Source organism: Taeniopygia guttata, chromosome 8, assembly GCF_048771995.1.
Source record: "Taeniopygia guttata chromosome 8, bTaeGut7.mat, whole genome shotgun sequence".
In the NCBI taxonomy this organism is placed as follows: domain Eukaryota; kingdom Metazoa; phylum Chordata; class Aves; order Passeriformes; family Estrildidae; genus Taeniopygia; species Taeniopygia guttata.
In genome coordinates this window covers 16,728,228-16,742,648 of record NC_133033.1, presented here as the reverse complement: position 1 = coordinate 16,742,648, position 14,421 = coordinate 16,728,228, and the positions used below count along the sequence as shown (strand labels likewise).

The 14,421-nt window shown below is 35.8% G+C and overlaps 2 protein-coding genes across 4 annotated transcripts in view; both read right to left on the bottom strand.

Annotated features, from left to right (window-relative positions):
* Positions 1-830: 830 nt before the first annotated feature.
* On the bottom strand, positions 831-8,963 carry LOC100220645 (retinol dehydrogenase 8). The gene is made up of 6 exons (XM_041717722.2): positions 7,719-8,963; positions 7,082-7,243; positions 5,676-5,855; positions 4,523-4,616; positions 2,603-2,786; positions 831-1,705 (listed from the first exon to the last, which is right to left on the bottom strand). Exons 1-6 carry the CDS (start codon positions 7,873-7,875, stop codon positions 1,472-1,474), a joined length of 1,011 nt encoding a protein of 336 aa, XP_041573656.2. The 5' UTR covers positions 7,876-8,963; the 3' UTR covers positions 831-1,471.
* Positions 7,241-14,421, bottom strand: part of CCDC18 (coiled-coil domain containing 18) — a 25,086-nt gene continuing 17,905 nt past the window's right edge. For 2 of the 3 annotated variants that reach the window (XM_072932506.1, XM_072932508.1), the window contains exons 23-25: positions 14,173-14,289; positions 13,611-13,755; positions 10,314-10,759 (exon numbers count right to left, since the gene is read on the bottom strand). In XM_072932506.1, the coding sequence (XP_072788607.1) occupies positions 13,645-13,755; positions 14,173-14,289 (228 nt within the window). In that variant the 3' untranslated portion in view covers positions 10,314-10,759; positions 13,611-13,644. Of the gene's footprint in view, positions 7,788-10,313; positions 10,760-13,610; positions 13,756-14,172; positions 14,290-14,421 lie in introns of those variants that run through there. The other variant, XM_072932507.1, reaches the window with a different exon arrangement.

Below are 14,421 nucleotides of genomic sequence, written 5' to 3'. Positions count from 1 at the left end.
CAGGTGGCAAGGAGATCTCGGCTGCAGAGGGGCAATTTGCCAGGCTCCCTTCAGCCCCAGCAGCACTCTGCTGTCATTTCATTCCTGCTCTCTCCTTTCAGGCTCGCTGCTGTTCACTCTGCCATCCACACGCTGCTGCTGGGCTCCAGGTACCCGGTGTTCTGCAGGGGGTGTGAGCTAGGAACTGCTTGGGGCCTTCAGCTGTGCACAGCAGCTGCTGCAGCTGCTCCTGTTCCCTCAGTCCCCTGCCTGCTGCCCCAGGGAGGTCCCTGCATGCCCCTGCATCCGAGGCCCCACCAAAAGGGTCACAACTGCAGAGCGAGCCCTGCATTAGCCGCAGTCTTTGGGAGCCTCAGAAGCTTTGAGCTCCTTTGGGAGAGGCAGGGCAGGGCGGGGACGCTGCAAGTCGCAGCACGGAATTGTATTTTGGCTCTCTGAGACGGCATTGAAGGAAAGAGAACAACAGCTCCTGCATGGCGAGGGAGCTGCAGCTGGGCTCTGGGGGTGAGACAAGACAGCTGCTGGAATGTGCTGGGAAGCTGGAGCTCTTCTGGGGGTCAGGGAACAGCAATGCCAGGCTCAGCTCAGGGAACAGAACAGCACTGCAGCCAGGCTCCCCTCAAACCTTGGCCTCAAATCACTTGGAGCACTAGGCTGAGAAAAAGCAAGGGAAAAGACCTGCTCTACCTGGCAGAATTTTGGTTAACACATACTTCACTTATTAGGATAGCTTGGAACAAGAGGGTTCTGTATCAGACACCAAAGGTACTGAAGGCATTTAGTGGATTGAGATTACTTATTACTGACAATTCTTTGTTTTCAAAAAGTAGTACCCAGACAGTAAGAAGATATTTTATTTTAAGATGCTTTAAAAAAACATTTTATTGCTCGCTAAGTGCAATATGCTAGTAACCATTGCATATAAAGGAAGCATTTAGAATATTATAATAAAAATATATTAATAATAAATATTCTACTAGTCACATTTTAAGATTGATGAGACTTTCTTTTATGTTGCTGATAAATAGATCCGACTTCTGGAAATGAGAATGGCAGTGTGATTGACCAATTACTATACTGATTCTATCCTAATAAGTAAAAACATATTTTTATGATATTAAGAATCTAAATCATTTGCATACTGTACACTTCTCAGTGTGTATTATATTCAAGTAAGTGAAGGAGGTCAGGTTAATATTGAATACACAAATATCAGTCAGTGTTCGTGTTCCTAAGAAAACATCTCTGGAAAAAGCAAACACTAAACAGAATAATTAGAGGATTTTAATTGCAAGGTTCTGCAAACAGTAACATTCAAGAGATACACATTGAAATGAATATCTTAGCTAAGCTCAAACAAGTATCTTGCATGCATTTTCTTAATTACAGACCAAAGGCATTTGAATAACAACATACTGTGTCATCAGTAGCTACAAAAACTAATTCCAATTTGCAATATATAATCTCATACTTATTGTGAAGGTTTTCCCAGGTCAAAGCTCTTTCTGCTTCTCCACCGTAGCAATTTGATGAAGTTGAGACTTGCACTGAAGATTTTGTCATGCTGAAAAACCATTTTGTAGAATATGTCAATGGGTAGATCTCCATTTGGATCTGCATACTTCAGAGTTGTCATTGGAGTATACAAGGTGTTGGTCTGATGGCGAAAAGGTGGATTTTCTGCAAGAATTATTTTTACTGTATGCTGTAGAGAAGGAGAAACAGAATTTTAAAAGAACCTTTACCAAGACAGTAAAGTAAAAACCCCATTTTCAGTGAAAAAGTAGAAGAATAAAGTGCTAGAATTATGTAAAACCCTGTATATACTTTTACTAGACCATCATTAGAAATTCTTCTTGAAATATTCAATGGCCATAAGAAGGATTTCTTATTTATTCTTCTATTTCTGTTTCTCTATACCATGGCGAGAGCACCTGACAATTTAGTATCCTGAGTAGTCTTCCAAATGATTGTGGGCTTACATGCCCACAGTAGGTAGGATCCTCTCTTTTGCAGTTCACTGCTAAAGGGTCAGGACCGTGCCTTTTGCAGCAAGATCTGGGAATCATCAGTTGACACTGAAGATATTCCTTCTAGCAAATACCTGAAATCATCATCCCCTCCCACAGCGGGCCTAACTGCAGGAAGCTTCAAACATTAAAAACATCCATGTTTCTTTTATTGTGCCTTGGTGGCCTGGGGTGGCTGTGTGAACTTCCCTTAGTGGAGGGATTATGAGGTGGAAAGGACAGAGCTTTACCAGTGTTGGGAACCCTGGGTGGATGTATGGTAACAATGCAGAATATTCAGACTTCACCAGAGGATGTAAAGGGCATCTATATCTGAGTAGTATTTAAATTACAATTCATAGTTATCTTCAATACTTCAAAATGAACATTCTTTTAGTATTTTGTAGACTTTTGTTTAAAGACTCTGAAAATTCTTTTGAATTAAAAAAAAAAATTTAATTGTGTACATTTAATTAATCTGAATGCTTCTACCAGAAAAACCCACCAGCCAACCACTGCATTCATAAATTACAAAGGAAAAAAAAACCAACCAAACAAACAACAAAAAAGAAGATTAATTTTTTATGAGTTACCTCTGCAACATCTTCAGCACTTTGTCCCAGGCTCTGAAAAATTTGTTTGTAATTTTTAAGGTAAATGTTAGTAAACATCTCAGCTGTTTCTTTATCTGCAGCTGAAAGATCCATTTTCATTCCATCTTCAAACACTTTTCTTTCAAACTCTGTAACCACTGGGCCTGGTTCAATCAAACTTAACCTGTTCAATAAAAAAAAAAAGGTTAACTGGTTGTTGACTGTCCTCCAAGGAAAATACACCCATCAATTCTTCTCCAAAAAGAACACTACATACTAGCAAACAGTATGTAACAGTACTTTCTGCAAAGGCAATCCATACTGCATTACTGCTGCCCTGCTCCTCCTACCCATCCACATATAGTGATAGAAATCTGCATAGTTCAATTTTCAGAGAAGTGCTGTAATTTAATTCATGACATAAGTGAGTGCAGTTGTTACCTGCTGTCTCACAGTCTCACAGCTGTGGAATCTAAGGGTGATTTATTCACAAGGACTTACCAGATAGTAAGAAAATTAACTAATGGATGGTAACAAAATTCATTACTTTCTGGACCAAATCCTGCATAGGTTTCTTTGTTTCTCATGATAATACTAGAAGTAGCTGAAAGATAGGGGAATTGCCCAAACATGGATTTTCTTTTTCAAGCTGTTAGTGTTACATGATTTAAGATCCCACCACTATATAATAATAAAATGCAATACAGAGATTTTTATAGTGGGTGGAAAGATTCTGGCTGCTGCCAAATCTCAAAGTTTTTATTTTGCCCAGTAGCATATTATTGCAAATCACTGAAATACAGTTACTGGTCAGATTTTTCCTGGTTCTTTTCTCAGGCAGTAATAACACCCAGCCACTGTGTTTATCAAAACACTCTTTGGGATTGGGCCTCTTACTGGACTTGAGTTCTTCAGGGGATGTTCTAAAGGCTCTTCTTCAGAACTAAATCAAGCTATTGACCTTCACAGCAGAATTCCAGCTACTGCTGATATTAAAGCCCTTTCTCTTGCATCACTCTTCCCATTAGACCTTGAATTTGTCTTATTATACTTCCTTTTATAACCTCTTTTTTACTGTGTCTTATACTCTTGCAATCTCATTATGAATTGCGGTATATCCTGTGTATTACTACGTTTAAGTCCCTCCAAACTTTGCAGAGCAATATGCATAATTATGCTTCGCTCTGAAATTCCACAACTGCAGCTGTCTTTTTCCTTGAGGCCCAAATGCTTAGATACACAGAGATGCAATGGACACTTACCAGTTATTGGAGTTTGCACAAAGAATAGTAGCAGAATTGCATGAGTATTACATGTGAATTACATGAGAATTACATGTGACAAATCAAACCCGAAGTCCCACAGATGAACAGGACGGGTCTCCTAAATACTGTGTAAAATGTTAGGAATAGTACACCACACTTCTCACTTTCCTCCCACCCCCCTTCATTACAGGTATCTCACCCTGTAACATTCTAATGGATTTGCACTTGCTCAGTCTCTCTGATGAGCCCTTGAACTTTTTAACCTGTGAATTGCCTAAGGCCATTATCCTTTCCAAGAGGAAAGATCACAGGTCAAAGTTATAATTTTACTCCTGTGATACTGTAGGTAAGAATCTGTTTTAAGAACATTGCATGAACTGTATTTTATCCAAAGCTAACTAACCTTTAACTGTTCAAGAGAACATGTTTATTTGAACATCTAGATATTTTTATTTGCTTACATAATGTGAAGGGTGAATGCCTTTTGTGATGTACAGTTTTCAAGGGCTTCTCAGTCTGTTTAGCAGCAAGCTTTAAAGATTTTTTCCTACCTCTGAATATATTTTAAACTATCTAAAATACAATTGACACAAGTGGATCAATAAAATTTACACCAGTGGATCAATGCCATTTACACCAGTGGATCAATACTTACTGCAGTTTGAACTTGAGTGCTTGTATAGCTAAACTTTCGCAGAATCCTTCCACAGCAAACTTAGATGCAGCATAAACATCATTAAATAAGATGCCTGATGGTATAAACAAAACATCCTGAGAATGTGATTTTATCCAACATACCAGTAGTTTGATTTTAAAAACTCACGTGTTTTCCCAAAATTTCTACAGTCATGCTGGGAAAACACTAGAAAAATCCTTGTGTACACTGAATCTAAATACAAATTTTTGCATATGTTCTCAAAATTGCTTAGTCTAGCAAAGATGTTTGACTAATGCTTTTCCTCCCCCTAACTGATGCTGTGGTCTCCTTGGATGATATTATTTTGTAGTCTAAGATATGAAAGTGTCTGTAAATATAATACCATCTGCATTATTTATCAGCAAGACTTTAATAGGCTCTAGATGAACACAGAGGTTGAGTGTAATGCAGGAGATGCAATTATGCAAGAGATCCAGCTTGCATCTGAGTGATTTAGAAAAAGCACTACATCAATCCATTGAGGTGGAGGGTGTTGTATTAAAACACCAATTCTTGGAGTTTCATGGAGAACCCTTGCTCACCGGAATAATGCAGATAAAATCAATGTCACAGTTGTAATAAGTTAAAAAAAAAAAGCTAGACAGGATGGGACATAAGAGTAGGAATATCATTATCTGTCACTAAAATTTGACTCTCGAGTGTTGTGAGAAGAGAAACTTTACAAAAAGGTGGTACAGTTGTCCAGGATTGGATTTTATTCTATTACTACTGTGCAGAGCGTAGCAAGGACATTTGTCTGTTCCTATAACTTTTTTCCAAGATGAAAGAGAAAAGTAATGCTAAGCCCTATTTTGCAGATAATAAAAATACAACAAATAAATTTTATAAAAATTATACTGTTCAAGTTAAAACTCTAAAAAAATTTGCCCTGCATGTTTTGTTATTAAAATGCTGTGAGAGTAGCTGTATAATAACAAAATACCTGGATGCATAAAACCCACCAGGTACTTTTTATAGCTGGAACTTCAGCATTACAAAGAGTCAAATATGCCAGCTCCTAGTTTTTAGAGTTTTTTTTCCTAGAAGGAGAAAAGCTTTGGATTTTGAACACTGAACTCTTAGTTCAAGTAAACAGGAAAACCAACTTTACCTTGTATTCCCATAACACTGCTTATTATAACTATATGCCCACTCTTTCTCCTCTTCATGTCAGGCAAGATCTCCTTCAGGAGTCGAACCAGGCCGAAGAAGTTGGTGTCCATCACAGTTTTCATTTCCTCAATGCTCTGACATTCAATAGGTCCAATGAGCCCCATTCCAGCATTGCTCACTGCACAAAATGGGAGACAACAGCAAGCAAAAACATCCATAACCATAAACTTGTGATTGTTACTGGAAAGTATTTGAAAGGAATGTGAGGATTAAAGTTTAAATTATCCTAAATAATCCTTAAAGAAAGGATTAAAATATTTTAGTCACTAGAGTTTTCCAAATACATTTGACATTTCCATATGTCTTTATTTTTAATTCTGCTTTTAATCAAATTTAATTATCTGCTATTTTTCATTTTTTATTAATTTATTCCTAATTAGTCCTTTTTTTTTTTAAATATAAAGGGATTACAGGAAAATGAGTCAAGAATTACTTGTATTTTTTTTATAATTCACTATTAAAAATCAAAAGCTACAATCAATATCCACAGAAATGAATAGAAATGTTAAAAAACGTGATAGACCAAGCCATATTGTGGTCTATTTTTTTTTTTGTTTTATTAACATTCATGTACCTTCAAGAGGAAGTAACCCCCCAACAAAAGAAAAGAAACACACAATTCCATTGATTTTTATTTGCCTCCTGGATGTTTATAAGTGGGGAATGATGATAGGACTAGCATTCTCCTCTAGAAGTAGTACATCAAGTTAGAGTATAATAAATTCTGCAGAAATAGTTGTTAAGCACTGCTTTAATAATTAACCAGAAAAAAGGCAAGTCCATAATTTTCTAGTAGGTAAGATTTAATAGCTGATATAAGCATTTCCACTGAGATACTAATATTTATTTTTAGCAAAACAATATAAAAACACTTGTTGCTGAATGATTTGTAAAGTACAATTTTAATTCTCAATACAAAATGGAAATATCCCTATTTTTTTTTTTGCATTTGTTCTTTTACTCGCTAATTCCCAATGCTATTGCTTTCTTAGTACAGACAGGTGTTACCTTCATTGTAAAAAGGGCTCTGCTTCATAAATAAGGTGGAAAGTTTCACTCATGAAGATGCCAGCTTAGACAACATTTCTCACATTTACTAAAAAAATGTGCGGTTTTACCCAAGGCACCTCCCTGTGATCAAGTTTCTCCTTTGTAAACAGGGAAAACAAGCTACCCTACTTAATGGAAGCAGGGTGAGATTTAATCCACTGTACTAAATATACCATGTCACTACTTTTACTTTGATAATTTAAAAAATACACTAACAAAACTTCTCCAGGGTATATGAGACAATGTTTTATAGAAATCTGGTATCTATTGATAGCACACACATCCTGTACTTGCCCAGGACATCAATCCTTCTGTCAGGGATACTATTCACACAGGTTTTAATAGACTGTTCATCACAGACATCCAGTTGTTTAATCTCGAGGGTTTTGCCCAGCCTGTGACCTGCAGCTTCCTCCAGTGGCTCTTTCTTGGCCAGGTTCCGCATTGTGGCAAACACTGCAACACACCAGAAACAAAATCTTCACTGTGGCACTTGTACAGAGAGGTATTAAAGGACAATACTTTTATATGCAGGACTTAATATAGAAACAAGATAAAAATTAAAAGTTAAAGAATTCTATTTTGAACATACATTGTCACTAATTTCCCAGTCTGGTTCTGAAATCCTCGAGAAATTCCAAAGAAGAATTAAACAGCTATGTCTAATGAAGAACATGGAGTGTAGAAAGCATAATACAGTCACTAAAATATTAAAAAACTGGGTGTCAATTATGCCACTAAACTGTTTTTAGGTACCCAAAACTTAATTCTGGATTCCATATTTCCTGGATTTTCACTGTATTTTCTTGACAGTAGAAGAGGAAAACAAACCAAAAATGAGTCACCAAACTGAATAAAATCACAGAGAAAAAAAACAGCACCATCTCAAATAGTATGTTTCTGTAAAGATAAAGAACAGATAGATTGTTACCTTTAAATCTTTTCTGTTCATCTTTTGCCATTTTTACAGCTAATGCCAGTCCAATTCCTGAGGAGCAACCTGTAATGAGGACATTTCTTCTCGCCATTCTCTTCACTGAGTGGTTCAATTCTTCAGAGGAGCCACAACATAAATGTAACCACAGCATAATGTGAGTGGCCTTTAATACTATCTCCACCTTCCCTGAATCAACAAATCTGAAAATGCTCACCTGGGCATTGCATGATTAAGGGATAATCTTCAACTAAACAAAATAGAAGCAGATGCTCCTACATGTGCTTATAATCTGCATTATCAAAACTGATTAATACAGAACTTGATTTAATCTATAAACCAAGGCACTTGTAAACTACATGGATTGTTTCTAATTGAATAACCAGCTTACACAGTACTGGCAGGAAAAGCCTTTCCACAATTACAACTGGTCTGCAATGCTAAGTCCTCCACTCACATCTATGGAAAGTAAACTGCACTCAGAGTGGGAACCCTCTGCTAAAGCTCTTCAGAATTTCTACACCTACAGCACTCTCCTGGTTCTTTTACAACAGACTGAGGAACAGATTTCTTCCCTGATGCCTTACTATTGTAAGAGTCTTAATAGGCATTAAGAGAAAAAAAACCCACAAATTGCAAAATGGGATGTGCATTCTGAAAGAGACAAATTGTTGGACAGGCTCCTCACATTTCCTTTTGGCAGTGTTCCCAACCAAGAACAGAGAAAGTTAGCAAGCATGCTGCAGTGGAGAGCTGACAGAAAATGTTAAACAGACCTGTTTCATTATATTCTTGCTAAGACTGAAATCTCCTTCAACACTTCTGATTCTGCAATTGACATGTCAGAAATTTAAAAAAATAAGAACTAGCCTGATGTCTAGGTTTTGGAGAAAATATTTTACATATAAACCGTGGATTAAAAAGAGGGGCAATTGAGCTGGCACTTCAGTGCAATTCACGTTTAACATACTGTAACTGTAGGAATACTACATTCAGGAAGAAAATCAGTCCCTTGTTTCTGTCCTGAGTGATGAAAAAGAAAGACTTTAATAAGCAATTAGCCTTATGAACAGCATTCAGCTAATTGCAATGCCATTAGACACATGTTTTTCAAGTGAAATGTTTTTCAAGACTCAACAACCCCATGTAAATGCAACACACTCCAGAAGAATGAATGTAGTGTTCCAGGATTTGCATAGATGTAAATTGGTTAGTAACTCAAGAAAAGTAGGACACTACAGAAATATTTAACTGAAATTATGTTTTCAAAAAGTCCATCCTTTCCAAAAGAAATAAACTGGCTTGAACAATGTAAGTGGAATCCTTAACTTTTCAGGCAAGCAACAAAATAGCAAAACATCTAAAGATAAAATATAATTATGATTCTCTTTATTTATCAGGTTTGACCCACAGTTTTACCAGATAAGTTAGTATACAGACAAAATTTCAGCGCAAATGCTATTTAGCTGATTCAGAGATTAGGCAAATTGCTTTTGCTGTTCATGCACATTTATATTTAGTGCATGTAGGAGGAGCAAATGAGGCTTTATACAGTGCTAGTTAGTAGAATTCCATTAGTGTTGTGATGCAGCTGTAATTAAGGATTGGTTATATTTTCCACTTGAAATCCCAGTTTGAAGGCCTTATGTATTCCACTGCTTTAAAAAAATCTGTCTGAAATTTGATGCATACAGTTATAGGCTGAAGGCAAAGTGATGTGCATAAAGAGAGTTAAAAATAAAAATAGTTTATTGCACCAGTCAACCTAATTCTAAGATTTTTCCCTTTACAGTTATGTAGAGAAAGAAGGAGCTTGATTTCAAACACGGTGTATTTATTTCTGTAAGTAACAGTGGTTTTTGTCACATCATAATTTTCACAATATCAGAATAAATAATCTGAAACTTCAGAAATACTTTAGATGAGTGTATCTTGAATTGTCAATGGTAGCAGAATGTGTGGCTGGTTTTGTAGAACCACTTAATTTGGACCATGTGGCATTTGTGGAACGTGTTTACATAAAGTGAAAGAGCCAGTACTGCCCAAGGAGTTCAGCAAACTGCCACTTGCAGAGTTTTTGGATACCTCAGATAGGTTTGTTGGCTAAGACACTTTTAATATACAAAACACTTAACTGAGGCCTGGTATTCAAACTGAAATACATTCAATTCTTTTCCTCTTCTTTACATCAAATAACTTTAGTAACTTGATTTCTGAAGTATGAATCACATGTCTTAATGCACATAAATTATGTGTGCATTAATCAGACTTAGACTGAGGCCTCAAAAGCACATTTACAGTTTCTGATGCTCATGTAAATATAAAAGTGGGGCCACTAGCCATTCATACCAGCTTAATGTATGCAGTGTCGTACTTTTGGAAACCTGGAAATAAATATGTTTTAGAATGCATAGTTAAGATGTGAATTTAATCAGTGGGAATTTTTGTATGGATTTTTGATTAAAAATTTCAAAAGAAAAAACCTCAAGGTTTATGGCCCTGTCCCACAACCCTGTGCATCTTAAAGATACTGCTTGGAGTAAAGCAAGCAGGTTTTGCCAGTGTCTATGATCAAATCAGCGTCCCAAAACATCTTACAAACAGGTAAATTTTAATAATATGTTGTGTCTGCATCACTGCATTTGTACAAAAAAAGATAAAATAGTCCCAAACAAAAATTGCTAATAAGGTAGTACCATTGTGCTATTAGTTAGAAGTGAAACATTAAACAAGTACATAATTTAAAAACCTTTGAAAAAGATGACAGCTGAAATTAATCCCTACACCTTAAATAAATAAATTTTATTCTGAAGTAGAAAAGATAAATTAATATGTTATTATATGAAGGCAATAATCTCAATAACAGTTGGAAAAATAAAAAGGTTATCATCTGCTTCAGTACAAATAACTACATGCCTTATTTAGAAATACAACTTTAAAATGTCCTCTTTGAATGCAGTCACAATGGCAGCAACAGCATTCCTGGGTTGCTGCTTGTCCAATGGGCAGCAGCAGTCATTCCTTCACAGTTCTTGCACCTGAAACAAAATATATGATTGCCAAATCTAAATCCATTTGTACCAAGATGTTACGTTTCATTATTAAACTTTATCTTACAAATTCAAGAAAACTAACAGCAGATCTCAAGTCCATGGCTGCAATCTCAAATTCTGATTTATTTATTAATGCATTTTTGTTCACTGTTTTTGTAACTGAAGTGCATTTGCTTTCTCAAAGTGCACAACTTACAAATTTTCCGATACCATACTAAGTTCCAGCAGATAAGAAGGAAAACATTATGCAGAATATTTTTGAGAAGAAATCTTCATATGCAAATCCCTGTAAAAATTTTGTACAGTTTAAATGAGCACTGTCTTTTGAAATAACTCCTCTGCATGAGGCTTAAGGTTTCATGTTGGATTGCATTGTTGTTCTTAAGTTGCTGACAGTTCAGGAAGTGTCTCACCAACAGTATCAAGGTATCAAGAGGAAAAAAGCCTATGATGTCCACCAACACCGATCAAGAAAAATAGCAAAACAAATGTAAGATGTATATAGAAGTAAATGCAGCTAAACACAGCATGTTTGAGGTTAGGGGGTTTTTGTTAGTTTCTAGAGCTTTACTACCCCTACCCCTCCTTTTAAAAACAAGTGAATATGCTGGATCTAATTATTCCTTTATGGAAAAAAAAAAATAGAGTTTTAGGTGTCTTTAGGATATGATACACAGCAGCCATGTTTAACATTAGCTAGTGCTGGAGCACCACAAAAGACTACCAGCCACTACTATTTTTCATCATATTATACTAAGGTTCCTGTTACTTATAAATCTAAAAAGATGTTATGCTGGTTCTCTGTTTATCTATCCATGCTTAGCTAGGTATTTATTCTTTATGAGGAATGCTATACATACTGTACAGAAACACTTGTAAGTAGCATATAAGCAGCTTACAGCTAACAAATGAAAGATTAGTACAGTAATTCCTATTTTTTTTTGTGCTACGCACAGTTTTTCAAAAATGTTGTAAAAATCACTTTTTTAAAAAGTCAGCCATTGCAAGAACTAATTTTTTTTTACTTCATTTGAATACAATTTTACTTCTCATTTCAGAAGGAACTATGGTCACAAAAAATTATTTTGCTGTAAATCCAATTTGCCTTTTTTTTAATAAAGAAAATTATTTCAATTTCCCAGAAAAAAATGAAAAAAGCCATTCTTAATGTTCAGCAAGATATTTTCAGTTTCTTTATTTGGAATATTTACAGTTCCTAAGGGTAGCCGAGTGCTGTATTGTTGCAAAACCTTCACTGCAGATTGAAGCACAGTAAGAACAAAGAATGATTCAATTGAAAACTCTGTGACCTGGTTATTTTATGAGTCCCAAAGGGACAGAGTGGACCAGAACACAAATCAACCCTCCCAGCAATTCCTTCCCTGAACTAATACACTTTCTGTAATAAGCAAGGAAGGCAATGTATTAAGAAGAAAAAGAATGAGACAGACTGTACCCCTGGGCAAGACATACACACTGCCTCTCCACCCCTTTCCCCTAAATAGATTAGGCAATTTATTTTGTAGAACTAGGACAGAAAATTTCTGTGGAAGTCTGGTCAATCAGTCTGCAATGTGTTACAAATGGAGAAAGTGTTTTCTTACATTATGTTAATATACTTAATTTTTAAACAAAGAAGGAACTACATAGTATTCTACATGGAGTCAGAAGCTCTCTACAACATATTTAATGGTTTACACAGAATGCTTCCAAAATCCAGTGTTTTTTTATCTACTCCACTACAATGAAAATAAAATTCCATTTTCTTATCCCAAGTCTTGGAAGGAACATGACCAGAGCAGGTCTATTTTCAAAGTTTTCTTATAGCATTCTTAGGCCTCTTTCTGTCTGGTATTCCTCAGCAAAAACAAGACAATTTGTCTGGAAAGAAAGAGTCTAGTGAGCAGTTGTACAGGGGCTAGCTGTTTCAATTATTTCAAGTCTTTCTTTCAGAATCATCCCTTAAGAAAAGTTAGAAATTGTTTATGATATGTGTGAAAGGTAGCAGCAGTCACTGTCCTGTTCTTGAGCATTATCAATAATCTAACAGAATTCAAGATGGAAGAGCTGACGTTGCTTTAATTCGCAGTGAAACAACCTTCATATTCACCTGTGACACAGCCAAGCCCTCATCATCTAGAATACAGACCAAAGGCCTTTGGTGCTCCCACAGAAATGAGGTGTCTCTGATACCTCACCCTAGGGAAACAAACACATAAATGCAGCACAACCAAAGTGGCAGAGGCCATCTTGGCTTTGGTGTTTAGCTCTAGCTTGGAAACATCCTTGACTTAACTTATTTCTGCAGAAAGCCTGTTTCTTTCGGATCCCACTTGTCCTTGTAGAGACTGATTCGTGCACCAAACCAAAGATCTGCATAATTCACAAATTATTAGCTGTCTTCTTGAGTCCCTCCACAAGCTCCCATTCACTATGCCAAACAACTCTCACTTCTCCTTCCTACAAGCATGCTAGAGCTTAGTGGTCTTTGATGCACAATTTTCACAAGATAGGTACCTAAGTCATAAGAAGCTCTCATCATACAGCATTTTGCTTTGTTTCATTTCAAGGAACACCATATCATCCATAGCCAGAAAATCAGATCCCTAAAGATAATCAGTAACCAAATTTCTCCACAGAAAACAGACAATTAAGAGTTTGCCATTAAATCTATAATTTTAAAAGTATTAAACTAGTTTTACTTTAGGGGATAAAGAATACAATGATTCTGGGAGAAGTAATGACACACTAAAGAGACACCATATAATTTCTTCTAGACAGTACAGTTATGGCATTAAAAATTGATAATTTGTTATCTATCCAAAGTATGTTTTACCTTTCCAAGAGTTTCTAGGCTATGTTGTTTTCTTTCATTTTTTTCTCTTCAGCTGATTTATTTCCTGATCTCTCTGGAGCAATTCAAACTCTTTTTCACGAAGCTCATCTTTAGAATGCTGGAGTTTCTTCTCTAAGCTCTCAATCTGAACAGAAAATGCAATTAAATCAGAACCAATATTTTACCAAAGTCGGAACAATTTTATTAAAAATAACCAAACACACAAACCAAACAAAACTCCAATATTGTAACTATTAACCCTGACTTTGGATTCCTCTGTCAATTTTTTATTTACATTTTCCTTTATTAAAAGAGCAATTTGGGAGCTGTATCATATCAAATGAAAATCGGTTTTCGTTTTTGCACTGTTATAGCCTTACAAAATTTATAGTTTTAATTGACAAACATCTATTTTTACTGACATTCCTTCCCTCTCCCCACAAAAAAAAGTTTTTATATTCTAGGTTAAATGTGGCCAGCTATTGTGTCCCAGGACCAGACTTTCTCATAGAATTAGCTTCCCTTTTTTAGGGAAATTGTGGTTTCGATTAAGAAGAATTACCTGTTTATTGCATTCCTTAATTTCCAACTCTGACTTCTCTAAATTACACTGTAATTGAATTATTTGTTGCTCCATTTCTCCCTTATGCTCACGAACTGCCATATCCAATTGTGTAATCTAGAGGTAAAAAATGAAGAAAATGAAATATTTTATTTTGAACTAATATGTAGATTTTAAGAAGCCATATTACAAACTATGAGAGCAAAGTGAATGAAATTAATCCTTTGTAGCCTCAAGAGTATTCTCTCG

Excerpts from the sequence above, each read along its gene's own strand:
- LOC100220645 (XM_041717722.2), bottom strand. The coding sequence starts at position 7,875 with ATGCTGTGGTTACATTTATGTTGTGGCTCCTCTGAAGAATTGAACCAC. Across the intron at positions 7,244-7,718 it reads TGAACAGAAAAGATTTAAAG|TGTTTGCCACAATGCGGAAC; the intron begins GTAACAATCTAT and ends GGTGTGTTGCAG. Across the intron at positions 1,706-2,602 it reads GTGCTGAAGATGTTGCAGAG|CATACAGTAAAAATAATTCT; the intron begins GTAACTCATAAA and ends CCTTCTCTACAG.